The sequence below is a fragment of the Cryptomeria japonica genome, chromosome 2 (genome assembly GCF_030272615.1).
Source record: "Cryptomeria japonica chromosome 2, Sugi_1.0, whole genome shotgun sequence".
In the NCBI taxonomy this organism is placed as follows: Eukaryota; Viridiplantae; Streptophyta; class Pinopsida; order Cupressales; family Cupressaceae; genus Cryptomeria; species Cryptomeria japonica.
The window spans coordinates 651,320,060-651,340,396 of record NC_081406.1 but is presented as its reverse complement, the minus strand read 5'-3'; the positions used below and the strand labels follow the sequence as shown (position 1 = coordinate 651,340,396).

The window sequence follows — 20,337 nt, the reverse complement described above, 5'->3', positions numbered from 1 at the left end:
TTCCGATCAAGTAAGCACAAATTTGGCATGCTTTCAAGGTGGAAATTATTTTCAACATAAAAAAGGATAGGAATATTAGTCTTTGACTTAATGTGTTGTTGATACTGATTTTCCCTGTACATTAAAGCTCTCATATGTTCTAGTTTTCTTATGCAAATCCAAGTGTAAGCTCGTAAATTTGCAGTAGAAGTTGCTCATCTTTAGGAGTTGTTAAACCATTGGGGAAATGCCCCTTATATTGTGGCTAGGCAGCCCCATCATTCTGCCTCTACAAGAGGTCATCAACATGGGCATAGCCATTCCGCTAGACATTATTGTGTTGATTGAGGCTCTCACTCACGTGTTCCCCCCACCTCTAAATTTCACAAACTCTATTGCTCATGGAGGATGGTCTCAACTCTCTCGAAAACCCTATGTTTCTACTCCTAGGAATGGAGGAGTTGGCTAGCTAACACAAGTAGTAAGTTCACTTGTCTGCAACTCATCATTTCTTTGGTTCATACTCACACACTTGTCAAGGAGAATATTATAGAAAAGATGGTGCTCTCATTGGTTGACAATCGATCAAGATGATATTACCCTTCAAAATGTGTAGAAAAATCTAATGATCAAGATACACCTTCTATTGACATTGCACTAATTGTCTAATATTTTGTGAACTCTGTCTTTGTTTTTCTTTGTCTTTGTTTAGGACTTGTTTTTATTTGACTTCATAGATATAACTTTCTAGAACCTATTTTTTTTATGAATACAAATATAATATTAATTGAAAATAGTCATTGAAACAAATCCAATACCATAATTATCAAAAGCAATCCTCCCTGAATCCAATTGGCTAACATGTAACACCTGCATCTGATTCCATTGGACCTACCCGGAAAACAAAAATCCTTGAGTAGAGTAGTATCCCCACCGTTCGTAACTCAAGACTTAAGTGGAGTGATATCCCCACTGTTCGTACCTCACGTGTTATCTTCTGGTTATCCCTATTTTAATGTCATTCTCTCTGAACTTGTGAGCAATGAATGCATCAATAATGGATAAGCTGGGTAGCTTACCAAAAGTTCAGACGTTATCAGAGAGTGGGATCGAAACGGTTCCCCTGCAATATGTGAGAGCTGATCTTGAGGCCTCCAAGCCACATGACACGCAGGTTCCTGTCATTGATTTGCACGCCTTGGGAGACCAAGATCTTCAACAAGAGACCATTGCAGCATTCTCAAACGCTGCACAAAACTGGGGATTCTTTCAGATCGTCAATCATGGAATCCCAAACTCTCTTATTTCTCGCATGCAAGCCATGGGCAAAGCCTTTTTCGATCTGCCGCTTGAAGAAAAGGAGCTGTATAAAAATGAACTTGCTGGGAGCCCTATTGGCTATGGAAGCAAGCTAGGATACTCCCCAGATGCTAAATTGGACTGGGGAGATTATTATTACAACGTTACCTTGCCTCCACACAGGAGAAACATGTCTAAATGGCCCAAACAGCCTTCTGATTTCACGTACACTGTTTGCTTCTCTTCAATTTTCATTAACTGTGGATGGTTGTTATTTGTAATATACTCTGATGGGTATTCTTGTTATTTGCAGGGAGATTATGGATGAATATTCGAGAGAGATATACAAATTGTGGGAAGTGCTGATGCAGGCGTTCTCCAGAGGGTTGGGATTAAAGGATGAAAATTCATTTAACGAGGCAGTGGGTGGAGACACGAAAGAAACCCACATCAGGATTAACTATTATCCACCGTGTCCTCAGCCAGAGTTGGTACTTGGAATCTCTCCTCACTCTGATCCCAATGTTCTCACATTTCTTCTCCATGATGAAACCCCAGGCCTCCAAATTCGCAAGGATGGGAATTGGGTTGATGTTCAAAGTGTCCCAGGCGCTCTCATCGTTAACATTGCTGATGCACTGGAGGTACCCAGATTTGCATTTAATATAAAAAAGTTATGTATTCTTTTTTCCATCAAAACAATTAGATTATACAGATATTGGTTTGTTTCGAACAAACTTTTTTCTGAAGATGAAGATTATTATTAGATCTAAAAAGATATCAGATCATAAGAAGTACAAGGGTTTATTTCATTGGAAATGCAGATAGTAAGCAATGGAAGATACAGGAGTATTGAGCACAGGACTTTAGTCCACAAGGAAAAAGCAAGGATGTCTTGGGCCCTGATTTGTTGTCCACAGGATGAAGTGATTCTTTCGCCACTTCCAGCATTGATCGATGAAGATCATCCTGCTGTGTACCAAGGTTTGTCTTGGAAAGAGTATCTGCAGAAGTTTTTCATCAAAGGGCTTGATGGAAAGGGCCACGTTCATCAGCTACAGCAGTCCTCAATAATGCGGCCACTGTAAGCTCGACTGTTGTTCCCCGTGGCTGTAAACATGTAGAAAAGAATGTAAGACTTAAGTAAATAAGAGTAGGCTGCAGAATCATGGTGAAAAGCCTATGGGAGTGTGAAAAGCTCTTTTTTAATATGTGATGTTTTGTAAGGTTGCGGATTCATAGTTAGCCGTTCTTGTCAACAGCCTAATACTTAAAGCACTTTAAACTTTATTTTATATTATTTATCACATCTATAGATGTACCTATTTTGCTTCTAGTCATTCATCTTTCTTTTTTCTTTTTTTAAACCGCTGCAGTGTGGGGTCATCTCCCATCATTCATCTATTTGTTCGTTATTCAATTTCAATATGAAATCATCAATGCAAATACAATTATCTAGCGATGAAGTTATTTCTATCTAATTTAAAATTTAAAATTCAAATGTATTCAATTAGATTCTTTTAACAAACTAACGTGTTACATTCGTGATATGAATTGATGTTACATGTTGATATTTAAAGACATTCAATATATTCATTATAATAATCTGACAATCAAGTTTCAATTGTTTTATAGAGTAATCAATACCAATACATAATAATTCAATACAATAAAAAAAGAGTCTTCATTTTAAGTACTTGCCTTTTGTTTTAGATGTCAACAACTTCATCAAGGCACAATGGCCTCATAGTTTTGTCGTGACACCTTAAAAGGTATTTGTTAATATCATTGATCCCCAAATCCTAAGAATAGATGGAGTACATAACTACACATTAAGCAAACTTGCAAAATAGAACACTAGATATGGCCAAGATGAATTTGGAGCAAAGTATAGTTCCACAATCATGAGTCTATCATAGACCACAAACTTGTCATTTGACAAAGCATAGTTCCAACACAAAATCCTTAACAAATACGCTAATAGAAAGGCATCATTTTCAAGTTCTAAAAGATCCAAAATCTAAAATCTTATCCATGGGTATCATTCTTCAATTATAGAGCTAGGTAACACCCTCCATCTTATTAACCTTTTAAAACACATTATCTAGTTTAATATTAGAGAGATTGGATTTTCACAATTCATACTGATTAGATAGTTTTGGATTTGACTGTGTAAACTTTATTTGCATCACCTAGAGTTTATCATGTAACATCAAATCACATGTAAAGTTTAATATTCTAAACTTCCAACCAAATTCATTAATAGATAATTTAGGTTTATTGTTCTTATTTATTTGTATTATTTAATTATCCTAGGTTAACACATTAGAAACATTTTTTTTCTTTTCATTTTGGTGAACTTGAATGATTATACAAACTACAATCTTCTTTCCGGATTTATATTAGGATTTTCAAGTATGTATTTTTTCAAGACTACAATTTATTTTTAGATCCACCATTCCTCTTACATTATAGTATTCATTGAGTTGAGGTAGTGTCTAGATAGTGACATCATTAATATATCCATTTTCATTAGGGTTTGTTTGTTTTGTTGAGATTAAAGAAATTCCATCCATCCCATCCTTTTAGCTATGAAAACAAGGTTTCATTTTCAAACCTAATATATGTTTGTCAGATCCAATTTTACAATCTAAAGTCAAACGTTTGAACTTTCCTTGCTATCTTTTAATTATACCACCTAGAAGTAGTGTCCACTTCAATGAAAATGAAGACCTGCAGTTCTCATAATAAGAGCAATAAGGATTATGATCATGATGTTCATGTGGATAATTAAGATTTCAAAAATGAGTTCATTAGTTTGGCTAATGCTAAGAATCATACACACATAGAAAATATGGATGTGAAGTTTGTTGGTTAGTAAATAAACCATATGAAAATGAATCTTTGCAAACAATTTTCATTAATCTTACTTATTTTATAGTTAGTGTACATCCATCCCCACCTCTTCCATGGATCCCTCTTCTAGCATTAACTCCATCCACTACTAATACTCACTAGCATAACACCATGGCCACTAGCGCTCCACCATTCAATACTTACTACTTTCCCATTTGTCTTCCACCTTATGACCTAGGTAGCACCTAGATATACTCTAATCATTCCCACTACCTACACATGATATATCACACTTCCTCACCTCTTTCCTCTATCACTACTAAATTCGTGGTCATCCCACTTAGACATGTTACTATAGAATAATCTATCTAAAATATTCCTTCTAGATAAGCTATACCTTATAGATAATCTTGCTTAGGTGTTCTTCTATTCACTTAGAGTTGCCTTTATTTACATGCAACTATTCTAGTTGACAGTTGCTATCATTTACACTATGTGTTTGCGTACATCATTCTAAGTTAATTCAATTTCATATTTCTTATCCTAATTTATCTATGTTAGTTTATTTTGCATACTTTTTATTTTTGAAATTTACAGGCCATTGGATTTATTTTTTACTCTCATGGTCCAATCGATACTACCATTTTGCCAAAAGATACCAGTTCTAAGATGGTATTAGAGCAGTATTGGTTCAAGTTGTGGGTTGGTTTTTATTGAAAATTTAATTGAAAATGTTATATTAATTGCATATATAAAAGATTGTTGTTTTTGGAGATATTGGTTTACTATTTGTGATTTTTTATTTGAAGCATCTCAGAGGTTGATTTTGTAGAGGAACTCACAACTTGTTTTTCTTGTGATTTGCAGGTTTGTCTTGAGAACTTTATCTCTACTGCCCACACCATACCGACTGCTCTATGGTGTTCTTGAACTATAGTATCAAAGAAAAGCATGATATTCTTGATGATCTAGAAGAGGCAGCATAAAACACTCATTTGTAGCCATTTTTTTGGTTCCAAGGTCACTTTATCTGTGAGAAAAATAACAAGTGCAAAAAAATTGCAAAGAAGAACAATAGCACATAGCACACAGATTTACGTGGAAAAACCTGGTAAAAATATACCAGTAAAAAACCATGGGCAAATTTTGCCTTTTATATTGATTCTCAGGAATTATAGAGTTAGAACAATCTCAAAAACTATTCTCACCTTGTTTTCAAAGGAGGTAGAGCTACTCGATATATATACAAATTTGAGAAACTTAATGCTATAATTAAGTGCTCAAATTTTCTTCCTCTAACCCTTCCAATGCCACCACTATAGTCATATTATTGACTAAGCCTATATGTGGTACTCAATCGTCTACAAGGTTGACACATATAGAATCCAACTTGATTCTCCTATGAATCACTTAATAATTTACTAAGTCAATACAAACGAGTTCTAGGGTCCTAGTTGGAGACAACTTACTAAATATAGTAAGTACAACTCACACGACTACATGTATGACACATACGGGAGCAGAGTCCTAATTGAAGACAACTTGTATGACACATATGGAAGCAGAGTCTTAATTGATTTCACATTCCAACATTCTCTCACTTGAAGTCAAATTTCAAATTCATGAATAATTCCTCTACTGAAAGACCATTGCCAATGCTACCTATCATCACATAATCTGTAGACCAAGAGAAGTTCTGCACCAAATGAAATTCTCTCAATTAATAGGTTTCGTCATAATATCTGCAAGGTTTACATCAGCGTGAATCTTGGCTAAAGAGATTTGTCCTCCTTCCACCACTTCATGAACAAAGTGATATTGAATATCAAAATGATTTGTTCTGGAATTGTAAGCTGGGTTTTGTGCTAAGAGTAAAGCACTTTGACTGTCACAATGTAGTACCATCTTATCTTGCTTCACTTTCAATTCACCCAAAAGTCTATGAAGCCAAATCGCCTCCTTGCTAGCCTGTGTTGCTGCCATATATTCTGCCTCAGTAGTAGACAATTCCACCACTGCCTGCAACTTTGACACCCAACTAACAACACCTTCAGCTAAAGAGAAAACATAACCCGTTGTAGGCTTTCTCTTATCTCTGTCCCCACCAAAATATGCATCCACATACCCATTAACTTGAAGACTACTCCCACTATAACCGATAGCAACATTTGAAGTGCCTCTCAAATATATGAGAATCCACTTCATAGTTTTCCAATGACCAGTACCAGGATTCGCCATGTACCTACTAACAACTTCCACTGCTTGTGCAATGTCTGGTCTGGTGCACACCATGGAAAACATAAGACTTCCTACTACTAATGAGTATGGTACATGAGACATTTGTTTCTTCTTTGCCTCTATGCTAGGGCACTATTCAGAAGACAATTTAATATGAATAGGAAATGGAGTACTACCTGGTTGTGCTTTCTGCATATTGAAGCATTGCAGAACCTTCTTCGCATAAGTTTTATGTGACAACCATAATTTCATGTTGTTTCTGTCTCTATGTATCCCCATTCCAAGAATCTGATTTGCATTGCCTAAGTCCTTCATCTCAAACTCCTTAACAAGATGAGTTTTCAAATGCATGATTTTATACATATTGGGACCTGCTACCAAGATATCATCAACATAAAGTAGTAGAATAATAAAACTACCATCATCATACCTTTAAAAATAGGCACAATGATCAGCCTCACATCTACTAAAACCCAAACTCAACATGAAGGAATCAAACCGCTTGTACCAACACCTTGGCACCTATTTCAAACCATACAACAATTTTCTCAACCTACAAACAAGATTCCCATTGCCTCTTTCCTCAAAAACTTCTGGCCATTGCATATAAATCTCCTCAGAGAGATCACCATGCAAGAATATTGTTTTTACATCTAACTATTCTAACTCCAAATCAAGACTAGCAACAAGAGCCAAAACAACTCTAACAGTACTTAACCGTACAACAGATGAAAATTTTTCATCAAAATCAATACCAGATTTCTATGCATACCCCTTGGCCACCAACCAAGTTTTATATCTCTTCAAATTATTAATTAAATCTCTCCTCAACTTGAAGACCCACTTGTTCCCAATAGCTTTTCTCCCCTTAGGCAATGGCACAAGCTCCCATGTTTTGTTCTTATGCAGAGCTTCCATATCCTCTTCCATAGCAACTCTCCATTCGCTTGCACATTCAGCTTCACAAGCCTTCTGATATGAACTAGGCTCACCAACATCAGTAAGTAATGCATAAGTATAATTACAAGTAAGAGAATACACTACAAGTGGTTTGATTACTATACTGGATCTTCTTAAAACAAGTGATGATTCACCCTGTGGCTCAAATGGTTGTGGTTCTTCTGGTTGATCTTCATCTAGTTGCTCTGCATTTGATTGTTCTTCATCAAGCACATCTAGATGATCATCATGTTTTTCAACCTCTATTGGAATAACTTCCATACCTTTATGTTCTTTACCTCTTTGCATTGGATTTTCATTAAAATACACATCTCGACTAACAATAATCTTGTGGGCAGCAGTATCCCACAATCTGTACCCCTTTGTACCTTCTACATAGCCAAGAAAAATACATTTTGTGGACTTCTTGTCCAACTTATTTCTATTCTCTTTAGCAATATGTACATAAGCATTGCAGCCAAAAATATGGAGGAATGAGTAATCAACTGGTTTACCTTTCCATATTTCTTCTAGAATTCTATTATCAAGAGCAGTTGTGGGAGATCTATTAATAAGGAAACAAGTTGTATTTACAGCCTCACCCCAAAACTTCTGCTCCAAACCAACAATACTCAACATGCATCTAGCTCGCTCCATGATTGTATGGTTCATGCATTCAACAACACCATTTTGTTGTGGTGTCCTAGCAACCGTCAACTGCCTTGCAATTCCATGTTCACTACAAAATTGATTCAATTCTGCTGAACAAAACTCACCTCCGTTATTAGTTCTAATACATTTTATTGTCTTGCCTTACTGATTCTCTACCAGAGCTCTAAACCTCTTAAAACAAGAAAACACTTCAAATTTCTTCTTGAGAAGATAAATCCACACCTTACAGGAATAATCATCTATAAACGAAACAAAATATGATGAACCTCCAATAGATGTTACAGGAGCTTCCCAAGTATCTGAATGAATTAGATTTAATACATCTTTGCTTCTGGTAGTACTTCTAGAAAAACTCAGTCTGTTCTATTTTCCAAACAAACAATGTTCACAAAAACTTAAATCTTTAGATTTTGCACCAGGGAGAAGATTTCTATCTAGCAGTACCTTGAGACCTCGTTCACTCATATGGCCTAGCCTTTGATGCCAGGTTGATAATGAGTCCATCTCTACATCAGATACCACAACAACCTCTGCAATGGTAGTTTGTCCAACTAACCTATAAAGATTTTTAGCCTTCTCTCCCTTTAGCACAACCAAAACTCCCTTTGTTACCTTGAGACAACTATTTTCACCACCGAATCTATAACCTTGTTCATCAAACACTCCAAGTGAAGGTATTTTTTTCTTTAAACCAGGTACATGCCTAATGTGTTGAATAGTTCTAACTACTCCATCAAACATTTTTATTCTTACCTCTTCTTCACCAACATCTTCACATGGGTTGTCATTTCCCATGTAGACCATACCACCATCACAACAACGGTAAGTAGTAAACCAATCTTTGTGTGGTGTCATATGAAAGGAAGCACCAGAATCAAGAATCCAAACATGAAGTAAAGAACTTCTCAAATTAGCAGTTAATACCTCTCGATCTTCCAATGGTGTCTGAACTTCAGCAGTGTTTGCCTCAGATGCAGGTGTACTAGGATTCTCCTTGGTTGCTTTTGGTAGCCTGTAATCCTTCTTGACATGTCCATTCTTGTCACAGTTCCAGCATTTCACCCTTTTTCGCCCCTTTGATTTGGACCTGGTTTGTCCATGCTCAATATTTGCTCTTCCCTAAGTTTTGCCTCTTGCAACAAGGGCTTCATTAGAGGAAGATCCTTGTGATGTCTTTGCCTTGAATCATCAGAGATTAAAGCAGCCACCACATCCTCAAACACCAGCTTCCCACTCGGTGCAGAATTACTGAGAGCCATAACCAGCTGATCCCAACTATCTGGCAAGGAGCAAAGTAATATTGCTGCCTTATCTTCTTCATCGATTTTCACACCCACTAAAGCCATCTTTCTTGTCTATGTGTTGAAATTGTTTAGATGATCAGTGATAGATGAATTGTCATGCATCCTCAAATTATACAACTATCTCCTTAGAAGAATTTTGTTTGCTAATGACTTCATCTCATACAGCTTTGCAAGCTTATTCCACAAGTCATGAGCAAATTTCTCCTTTGCAACATTGAACAGAACTGAATCTACTAGAGATAACTGGATTGTTTCTCTATCCATGCTATCCATGGTATTCCAATCTCTTGTGCTCATATTTGCAGGTTTTGATGATACTTCTATAAGAGCTCTGTCGCATCCATCCTTCACCAACAAAGCTTGAATCTTAAGCTTCCATACAACAAACTTCGAACCATCAAACTTATGCACCTCAAATCTGGTAGCACTATTTTGAGCCATTGCTCACTTCTAAAAACAAACAAATTCTACACAAATAACCTATGCTCTAATACCAATTGTGGAAAAAATAACAAGTGCAGAAAATTTGCAAAGAAGAACAATAGCACATAACACACATATTTATGTGGAAAAACCTGGTAAAAATATACCAATAAAAAACCACGGGAAAATTGTCTTTTGTATTGATTCTCAGGAATTACAGAGTTACAATAATCTCAAAAACTATTTTGGCCTTATTTTCAAAGGAGGCAGAGCTACTCGATATATATACAAAATTGAGAAACTTAATGCTATAATTAAGTTTTCAAATTTGCCACCTCTAACCCTTCCAATGCCACCACTATAGTGATATTATTGACTAGGCCTATATGTGGCACTCAATCATCTACAAGGTTGACACATATAGAGTCCAACTTGATTCTCCTATGAATCCCTTAATTTATTAAATCAATACAACCGAGTTGTAGGGTCCTAGTTGGAGACAACTTACTAAATAAAGTAAGTACAACTCACACAACTACATGTATGACACATACGGGAGTAGAGTCCTAATTGAAGACAACTTGTATGACACATATGGAAGGAGAGTCTTAATTGACTTCACATTCCAACATTTTCTTGGCTTCTTCAGATGTTTTATATTAAGCTAACACCTATGTAGAAATTTTTTTTTTTTTGTTCCTACCTATTGCATGGGAGTTTATTTGTGGCTGATATAGGAAGTTGATCATGTTTTGCATGGGAATTTGAGTAGGGGTTTGAAGCATGTGAACATCTTTCTTTAACTAGCAGTCAATTCAACTGCTCATTGGTTTTTATCATTGGTTTACAACTTGAGAAGGCAAGTTTTTCTCTCCTTACGTTGATTCTTCTCTTACCTAGCATGGGAGATTTACTTCATTTCTTTTGTCTTCTAAATGTGGCTATTTGTTATTTAAAGGCACAAAAGATGGATATTTTTCTTTTTTGTGCAAGTCAAGTAGCTGGTGTAACTCTTGATCTAAGTGTTTTCAGAGATTTAAGAAGGTAGATGGCAAACATGGGCGTTTTGTTTCAATGCAAAGCAAAAAAATTTACTTCTCAAGCCACAAGAACTCTTCTACTTGTGCCAACTTGTTAGAACTATGAATGTTTCTTTTGCAGATACAAATCTCTACAATTTGTTTAAGCACGAAAACCCATATTCATCTAGTTGAATTTTCTTTTGGTTGCAAATCTTGCAAGTTGTGAACCTTGATTGGTCTAAAATAATTTTTTTCTCTCCCTTATAGCATTTTTTAACTCTAAATTAGGCAGTTACTTGTGTACACACTAAATTATAAAGTGCCTAGAATCAAGGGGTGTGTTCAAACACATGCACTCAATTACAAAGTATCACTCTATGTATATTGCTTGGGAAGGATAATATATAGGAATTTTGTAAAATATCAATTAAAAGATAAATTTCTAAATATGATAAGGAGTTAATTTATCTTGGTCAATAATGGGAATAGAAAATCATCCATCTGTCATCATTTTGTAAAAGGACTATAAGTTCTAGCATGATGGTATTTTAAACCAATGTTGATGGATTCATTTATTGGGTATGTGCATAAAGATGGTGGTCAGAAAAGTGGACACCACCCCAAAAAACAATGGAAAAACAAGCAGCGCGTACGCGGTTCTAAAATTTGAAATGACAGCATACGCGCTTAGGTTTGTTGTTTCCGAGCCTAGAGAAGGTAGCGCGTACAAGCTACCCCTAGGAAAATGAGCGCATATGCGCTAATTATAGGAAAATGAGTGCGTACGCGCTAATAATCCCAAAAGAACTTCCTATGCGATGCCTGTCAAAAAAAGTTTAAAACAAAAAAAACTGGGTCTTATTTTCCCATGAATAGCACGTTTTTAGTTTGTTTTTTCTTCATTTTCTCTCCTAAACCATGAATAGGGTGATAGATTTCTCCTCCAAACACTATGGATGAAGGTTAGTTTTTGTTTATTTTTGTCTTTCTTTCGCATTTGTTCAATTTGTTTTATATTTTGAATTTAATTTCATTAATTTTGATTAGGTTTTTTCATTTTTTGTTTCAAAAGCCATATTCTTCTAATCCACAACAAGAACAACCAAATGCACCTCCTGAAAACCCACAAGATACACCCCCAATTCCTCCTTTTGACTGCACACCTGAAACACAGGAGCAATTAATTAATTAGTTAGGACAAAATACGTCTAAAATCAATAGACTAATTGTTAAATTGAAAACATCTAAACTTGAGCATCATCAATCCCTCGCCACAAGCCTAGAAACATTAGCTAGTGGTGCCATAGCTGTTTCCACACAAATTACCAAATGGGGAAGTTTTAGGGATAGATGTCATCAATTCTATGCCGATGGGCTATCATACAAGGGAGTAAAAAACAAAAATATTAGTAAACAACAAATATGTGCCCTTTTCATTTATTGCAAAATTGGTCAGTCATTACCTCTTAATGCAAAGAGGTTTCCCATACATTGGTGTACCAATGTGCAGATGAAGAATATTTTTTGGCAGAGGTGGTGGATGGTCTTTGATGATCCACCTTGTAATAATTATGAGGTGCCATTATATTTTTTGAGAAAAGTATATTGTGTGTTTGTGCTCAATGTGCAACCAAACTATTTTGACATGAGAGAGTTCCATGGTAGAGGTGGTGGTTCTGCCCAAGATAGACTTGGAGCCCATAGGTGATTACCCGCAGAGAATCATCGCCCCCTAGAACCCAAATCCAAGGTGCATTAGGCTGTCCCAGTAGAGCTGAAAGAGTTGATGGAGCTATAGACTCTTGAGGTGGCCACAACGTTGACTTGTGCCAACATCCAACATGGGACGTTGTTAGCATACCCTATTGTATTGGATGATGAGTCATTAGTTGCTCCAGGTGGCGACAGAGAGCCCATCTAGCATATGTGTGTCAGTTGCTCGGGGATATGCTCAAGGATAGATGATGCAGCCGGTGCAGATGGATCCTCATCTCATCTACGCACGATTTGTGGGAGTAGATGTCAGGTCCGCATGGCTGAGGATTTCGTGCTGACAGATGAGTTGATGGACATGGTGTTTGCCCATGAGCGACAAACACAGGTGTGTTGATTTGAATTCATAGCATTTTATTTATCAGTCACTTTAAATTTGTAATTACATAAATGAATTTTCATTTATACATCAATTTAAATTGAGACAAATAATATGCATTTCAAGATGCAGCAGTGCTATCCCATACTCCTCCCCCAGTTGCTATAGCTGCAACTTCGATGCCTGAGGTATAAATTTTGTAACATGTTAAAATAGAATAGTACACTTTGAATTCAAAATATACAAGATATACTAACTATCTTTAATCCTTGGTCAAATTTCTGGTTTGTAGGTGTTGACAGGGGACCAAATGTCCCAGATTGATGACATCATGCTCTCAGTGATTGATTTTGGCCTACAAGGCTATACGGTATCATATTTTGTACAACCCTTTTTATGTATTGTTTTGATGGAATATGCAAGTCATTTCATTTTAGATTTTTAAAATTATGTTTAATTTATTATCTGTACTAATATCTCATGTTAATTTTGTTTTTTTAGGGTACCCCCTCCGCGTCTAGGGCTTGTCCTAAGAAAAAAATTCCTCGAAGATGCCAAAATGTGGGAAGAAGGTAACTGAACACATTTCTAGTTGTACAATTGTTTGAAAATGTTGAAATCAAGTATTAGTTATGGTTTGTAGATTGATTAGTGTTTTTTGTCTATTTTACATGAACAATGGCCATTGAGCTATGTGGATTTTTTGAATGCACCTGATTCGCCCGTGGATCAAGAGAGAGCGGAGGTATGTATCTCTACTTTATTTTCTTGATTTCATGATTATATGCACGCATACATGTGAACTTGTGATATATTATAATCTTATAATTTTTTCATACAGGAAATATCCATACCTATTTCATCAATGGCAAACCCTCTTCCGTGCACTGAGAAGCATCTCAGGATCCCATACACTTTTGTTTGATATGTAAAATTAAATGTTTTTAACCTACAATACTTATCATTATATTAATTGTATTTAATCTTTGAACATTTTTTGTATAGGTAATAGCGACAGTTTCTCCATCGATGGTGAGCCATCCTCAATCCATTGGAGAAGCATCTCAGGCACACGTATGTCATTGTTCTGTATATTATAGCTTTTAAGTGTTTTTGATATATTTATGTTAGTACATTGTATTAATTGTATATTTAATCTACAATAGACCCCTTCGCGGTACGGCCATAACGTGGATCCATTTAAGTATGTCTTCAAGAAAACTCCTAAGAGTGACAAGGAGAGGAGAGCGAAGACATTAGCTCCGAGATCAGTCGATGAGGTAATCTACATTTCAATTGCAAAGGAATTATAGTTAAATAGTTATGTTGTTAATTGTGAACTATTTTCTACAAAAGAATTCTAACTTGGCTTTTGAATTGTGGTTTTGCAACCATCTACAGAGCCACGTACTACATGAAAGAGGCTTGATTTTGATGATCCACCACAAGTTTAGGATCATATAGTGTTAGTTTTGGTCATAGAATGACCAATACATGTAGATATATTCTATATTTATATTGTATATCGATTTGGACATGGTATATGCCACATTTTTGTAATACTTGTATTGACTTGGCAGACATGCCTTTTTTATATATATATAAATGTCGATATTCGATCCAATAAATGTGTACTGAGTTCATTATTTTGTATTAGTTGTATTTTGTGGTTGTCCTTTTATAAATTTAATTGATCATTTGCCTATGTCATCAACAATATGAATATAAACAACAAAAATATATGATATAAAACATTGCAATCGTGGAATATGATTTGATAAAATTTCTAAAATGTTGAATTAACCCTACAAAACTCCTTGTATTCAGTTCATTATTGTGTATTCATTCTATTTGGTGGCTGCCCTTTTATAAATTTAAATGAATATTTGCATATGTAATCAACAATATAAATATAAACAACAAAAATCGACAATATGAATATAAACAACAATAAGTGTTTGGTGCGAGAGCATCGTCACGCTCGTAATGGTCAAATTTTGTTCGTCGTGTGCACAAACCGATGTCACGAGCATAGTCAAGTGGCCAAGTTTATGCTAGGCATGCCCTTGTCGTGCATCGCAAAGTGCCAGATGTTGAGAGTCATACCATATCGGTATGATCTCTCAAGTGCCCTGAGTCCAAAAAATTGTCAAAATTTGACAGACTGTTTCTTCAAATCCAGGACACATATGGTTGATCCGTTTGAACCCATGTGGTCGTGTGAGGCTCCTCTACAATGGCCTATCTTGGTTTTTAATGACTCAGAGCCATTTTCAATTGGTAGCATTTTTCACCTACTGCAAAAACCATCAGTTGCATGCAATGCAAAGTTGCAGGATTGGCTATGATTGATTCGACTCATCGTGTGCACAAATCGACATCGTGAGATCATCCAGGTGGGTAGGTTTATGCTTGGCATGCCCCTGTTGCACATCCCAAAGCATCAGAACGTTGAGAGTCATACCATATTCGTGTGATCTCTCAAGTGCCCTTAGTCCAAAAAATTATCAAAATTTGACAGACTGTTTCTTCAAATCCAGCACACATATGGTTGATCCATTTGAACTCGTGGGGTCGTGTGAGGCTCCTATACAATGGACTATCTTAGTTTTTGACGACTCGGAGCCATTTTCAATTGGTAGCATTTTTTCGCCTGCTGCAAAAACTGTCAGTTGCATGTAATGCAAAGTTGAAGGATTGGCTATAATTGATTCGACTAGTTGTGTGCACAAAATGACATCATGAGCACATCTAGGTGGATAGGTTTATGCTAGGCATGCCCCTGTTGTACATACCAAAGCGTCGAAACGTCGAGAGTCATACCATACCCATGCGATCTCTCAAGTGCCTTGAGTCTAAAAAATTATCAAAATTTGATGGATTGTTTCTTCAAATCTAGGGCACATATGGTTGATCCATTTGAACCCATGGGGTCACATGAGGCTCCTCTACAATGGCCTATCACGATTTTTGATGACTCGGAGCCATTTTCAATTGGTAGCATTTTTTCGCCTGCTGCAAAAACTGTGAATTGCATGCAATGCAAAGTTGCAAGATTGGCTAGAATTGATTTGTCTTGTCATGTGCACAAACCAACGTCACGAGTGCATCTAGGTGGGAAGGTTTACACTAGGCATGCCCCTGTCATGTATCCCAAAGTGTCAGAACGTCAAGAGTCATACCGTACTAGGGCGATCTCTCAAGTGCCATGAGTCCAAAAATTTGTCAAAATTTGACGGACTGTTTCTTCCAATGCAGGACACATATGGTCAATCCATTTGAACTAGTGGGGTTGCATGAGGCTCCTCTACAATGGCCTATCTCGGTTTTTGATGACTCAGAGCCATTTTCAATTGGTAGCATTTTTTTGCCTATAGTAAAAATTGTTAGTTGCATGCAATGCAAAGTTGCAAGATTGGCTGGAATTGATTCTATTCATCGTGTGCACAAACCGACATCACAAGCTTGTCTGGGTGGGCAGGTTTACACTAGGCATGCCCCTCTTGTGCATCCCAAAGCGCCGAAACGTCGAGAGTCATATCGTATCGGGGCGATCTCTCAAGTGCCATGAGTCCAAAAATTATTAAAATTTGATGGACTGTTTCTTCAAATCCAGGACACATATGGTCAATCTGTTTGAACCTGTGGGGTCACGTGAGGCTCCTCTAAAATGGCCTATCTCTTTTTCTGACAAATCGGAGCCATTTTCAATTGGTAGCATTTTTTTGCCTACTGCAAAAACTGTCAGTTGCATGCAATGCAAAGTTGCAGGATTAGCTAGAATTGATTTGGTTCATCGTGTGCACAATCCGACGTCACGAGTGCATCCGGGTGGGCAATTTTACACTATGCATTCTCCTCTTGTGCATCCCAAAGTTTTGGAACGTTGAGATTCATACCGTACCGGGGCGATCTCTCAAGTGCCACGAGTCCAAAAAATTGTCAAAATTTGACAGACTATTTCTTCAAATCTAGGACACATATGGTCAATCTGTTTGAACCTGTGGGGTCACGTGAGGCTTCTATACAATTTCCTATCTTAGTTTTTGATGACTCAGAGCCATTTTCAATTGGTAGCATTTTTTCGCCTGCTGCAAAAACCATTAGTTGCATGCAATGCAATGTTGCAGGATTGGCTAGAATTGATTTGGTTCATCGTGTGCACAAACCGACGTCACGAGCATGTTCAGGTGGGAATTTTTATGTTAGGAATGCCCCTGTCATGCATCTCAAAGCACCAGAACATTGAGAGTCATACCCTATCGATGCAATGTAGAAGTTGCTTAACAACTTTTTTGACAATTTTTTTGACAACAATGACAATTTTTGCTCAAATTGTATCTAGTCTCAATCTATGACCCCTATGACCCGATAATGACTCAAATAATTCTCCATGATTATACAAGAATCAATAATTCTCATGATTGACCAGGGTCACATCACATATACTCAAAACATAGTCACAAAACATTGACACACAAAATAGTCACAAAACATTGTCACATATTATTCAAAAATTTGCCTCTAAATATGGTCAAATCAGCTCTTGGCTATTTGATTATACAAAAAAATGACTTACAAATCATCTCATGGGCTTTTATACAAAATTTACCATTACAATATGTGCGATTCAGCTCATCGCCATTTTAATATACAAAATTTGGCATGTACATATGTACAAATCATCTCATTGCCATTTAAATATACAAAATGGTGGCAAATGCACACTCCAATGAGAAATTGTAGGTGATTGAAGGTATTGTCATTGATGGAAACCTTACAATCCTATGGCACCGACACCGACAGATTCTACACTGGTAGATAGTTCACCGACAGTGACCAAGATGATTATTGGCACCCTAAGCTGACAGGATTTTGTTTATTGCATAATGTATTTAATTGTAATATCTTTTTGTAAGTTGACATGGAATATTGTAATAAGACTCATATATAAGTATGAGATCTTGTAGGATCATTTTGTATGTAGATGAATAGGAGATGGATATGATGAGCGAATATTGAAGTAAGGTTTATGATTATTGCAAGAGCTTAAACCGGTATTGAACCTAGCATAGCAGTTGCTTTCGTAGCAGTACATCACTTTGGATTTCTATAATCCACTTTTGTAAGTCAATGAGACTTCCTTTTGTAATTGAGCAGTGAGCTCTAGGCAGTAAGCCTTCCTGCATGTGCAGGCCCCATCTTCTGTAAGTAATATTCACTTATTGGCCAGTGAGCGAATATTATGGGTCACAAATCCCACCGAGGTTTTTCGCACACCAGGTTTCCTCGCCAAAAATATTGTGTAATGGTGTGCTTTCTATGTTGTGTTTACTGTTCTTATTTACTGCATTAATTCTTGTTTATCGGTATGCTATTTTGGAATGCAATTTACTTAATAAGTTCATAAAATTCATTAATCGGTTAGATACTGATTCACCCCCCCCCCCCTCTCAGTATCTTTGGGAATCCTAACAATTGGTATTAGAGCCTAGTCCTTTGTTTTCAAAAGCCTAACAACTTGAGGGAGATTCTGACACTGGTAGAGATGGAAAACTTGAGAAAGCAAATGGAAACAACTCTTTCAGATTATGATGCAGAAAAGTTGAAGAATATGAAACTTGAAGACGATCTGAAGACTACACAGGAAATCATTCAAGGACTTCAAGAAAATATCACTATTGCTAGGAACAAAAGAAGAGAACTTTCTGAGAAGATGCAGAGTGATGATGGTGAAAAAGAAACTCTTAATGACCTTGTGAACAAGTTGAGACAGGAAAACAGTACTATGAGGAATGAGATGCAAGATATGACTATGAGGTTTTCTAAAGACATTGAAGACAGAAAGAAGAATGAAGATGACTTGGTTAGAAGACTAAATGATGCTGGAAATGGAAACACAAGACTCAGTCATGAAAATGATATGTTGAAGATAGATTTGATGCATACACAAAAGGATAGAACTGAACTCATGAGACAAAAGGGAATCTTGGAAAATGAGTTGGCTGCGGCAAATCAACACAAAGAAAAATTCAAGAAAAGTTCAGAGGAACTTGATAACATGCTAAAAAATTAGAAACCTGATGGAGACACAAATGGCCTTGGCTTTGAAGTTGGTGAAAGCTCCGGTACTGGAAACAATCATGATCACAGTAAACCGATAAGACAACCTAATGCTTACAAATTCAATGGGAAATGCTTTAATTGTAACAAGTATGGTCATAGAGAAAATCAATGTAGATCTAGAAACTATCAGAACAATAATGCACCCACCGATCAATGTTCTAAATGCAACAAAATTGGTCATAACTCAGAAAATTGCAGAATGAATGTAAGATGTTATGTTTGTGGAAGATTTGGACCCTTATCTAATCAATATAGAACACATACCGGCATAGGATATGGAAAAGCTATTTAGAAAAATAATGTGACTTGTTATGCTTGTAACAAGATTGGACATATTGTAAAATTTTGTAGAAGTAAGGCATCACCGACAAATAACAAAGGACCCAGTTTGAAAGGTAAAGAAAAGGTTGAAGAGGTAAAGCAAGAATTCTCAAAACAGTGGATTAGAAAGTCAGATCAGAATGTTAATGAAGTTATTCCTTCACCGGTAGAATAGAATATCACTTCATCGGCAGGAGATTCTTCATCTAACTGAAAAGAAACCTTTTGGGGGTATGGCAACAAATTGAAAATCATGCTAGTTTACCCTCGGTTTATGGTGAGAAGTTGAATTACTTCTTTACCGGCAGATGTGTTAAGTTTCACTTAACCGATAGGCATTTAATGTGGTAGTTGAAGGAAATGACATTATAAAGAAAGTGTTTTTGACTCTTTTTCACTCACCGAGCATTCAAACTTCCTTAGAGCGCGGAAATCCCAAGCGAAGGCATCCACAGCGAGAAGTGAAGCAAATCATTCAAGCACTCAAACCTAAAGGCAGATTAAGGTATTTATACAATGGCTTCCTCCTTTGCACCTGAATTCATTGCAACCTATAGTAATTGAAGTGATTAAACACCTTAGGCTCGTATTTAAAATCATTCTTGAAGTTGCAAAGTAGGATGATACCCTAGGAGCATTTTCTAAAATACCCAAAAGAGTTGTATATGTTGAAGACCCTAGGATTTACATACATTATTATATTAAAGAACTTGGTTGTGATGAGATTATGAACATGTATAGGATAGAAATATGTGATGAAAATGGTAATGTAAAACTAGAACACAAGATAATTGAAACCCTAGGTTTTGTGGAGATACTTAGCATTCCTGATTTTCCCAAAGAAGTTATAAGGATTGTATTGAGCAGAGTACATGGGGAGTTCTTTTGGCTAGATTCCATCCATAAGATAACAAGAGAAGTAGTTAGGGCAGTGATAGGCTTACCTTCCACCGGTAGCAAGCCTGATAAGACTAAAAAGGTTCCAAACGACACTGTAATGACCCTAACCGGTGCAACCTATGACAAGAGATCCTTAAGAGTCAATGATGTAAAGGATATCAATGTA

The 20,337-nt window shown here is 36.4% G+C and overlaps 1 protein-coding gene across 1 annotated transcript; it reads left to right on the top strand.

The window, feature by feature from the left end:
• Positions 1 to 912: 912 nt before the first annotated feature.
• LOC131873752 (flavonol synthase 1-like) lies at positions 913 to 2,614 on the top strand. Its single transcript, XM_059216943.1, has 3 exons — positions 913 to 1,503; positions 1,592 to 1,922; positions 2,103 to 2,614. The coding sequence occupies exons 1-3, from the start codon at positions 1,022 to 1,024 to the stop codon at positions 2,364 to 2,366; spliced, it is 1,077 nt and encodes a 358-aa protein (XP_059072926.1). The 5' UTR covers positions 913 to 1,021; the 3' UTR covers positions 2,367 to 2,614.
• Positions 2,615 to 20,337: the final 17,723 nt, after the last annotated feature.

Bases quoted from the DNA above. Each gene is read 5' to 3' on its own strand.
- LOC131873752 (XM_059216943.1), top strand. From the start codon at position 1,022: ATGAATGCATCAATAATGGATAAGCTGGGTAGCTTACCAAAAGTTCAG. The intron at 1,504-1,591 runs GTACACTGTTTG...TGTTATTTGCAG, and splicing joins AAACAGCCTTCTGATTTCAC to GGAGATTATGGATGAATATT. The intron at 1,923-2,102 runs GTACCCAGATTT...TTGGAAATGCAG, and splicing joins ACATTGCTGATGCACTGGAG to ATAGTAAGCAATGGAAGATA.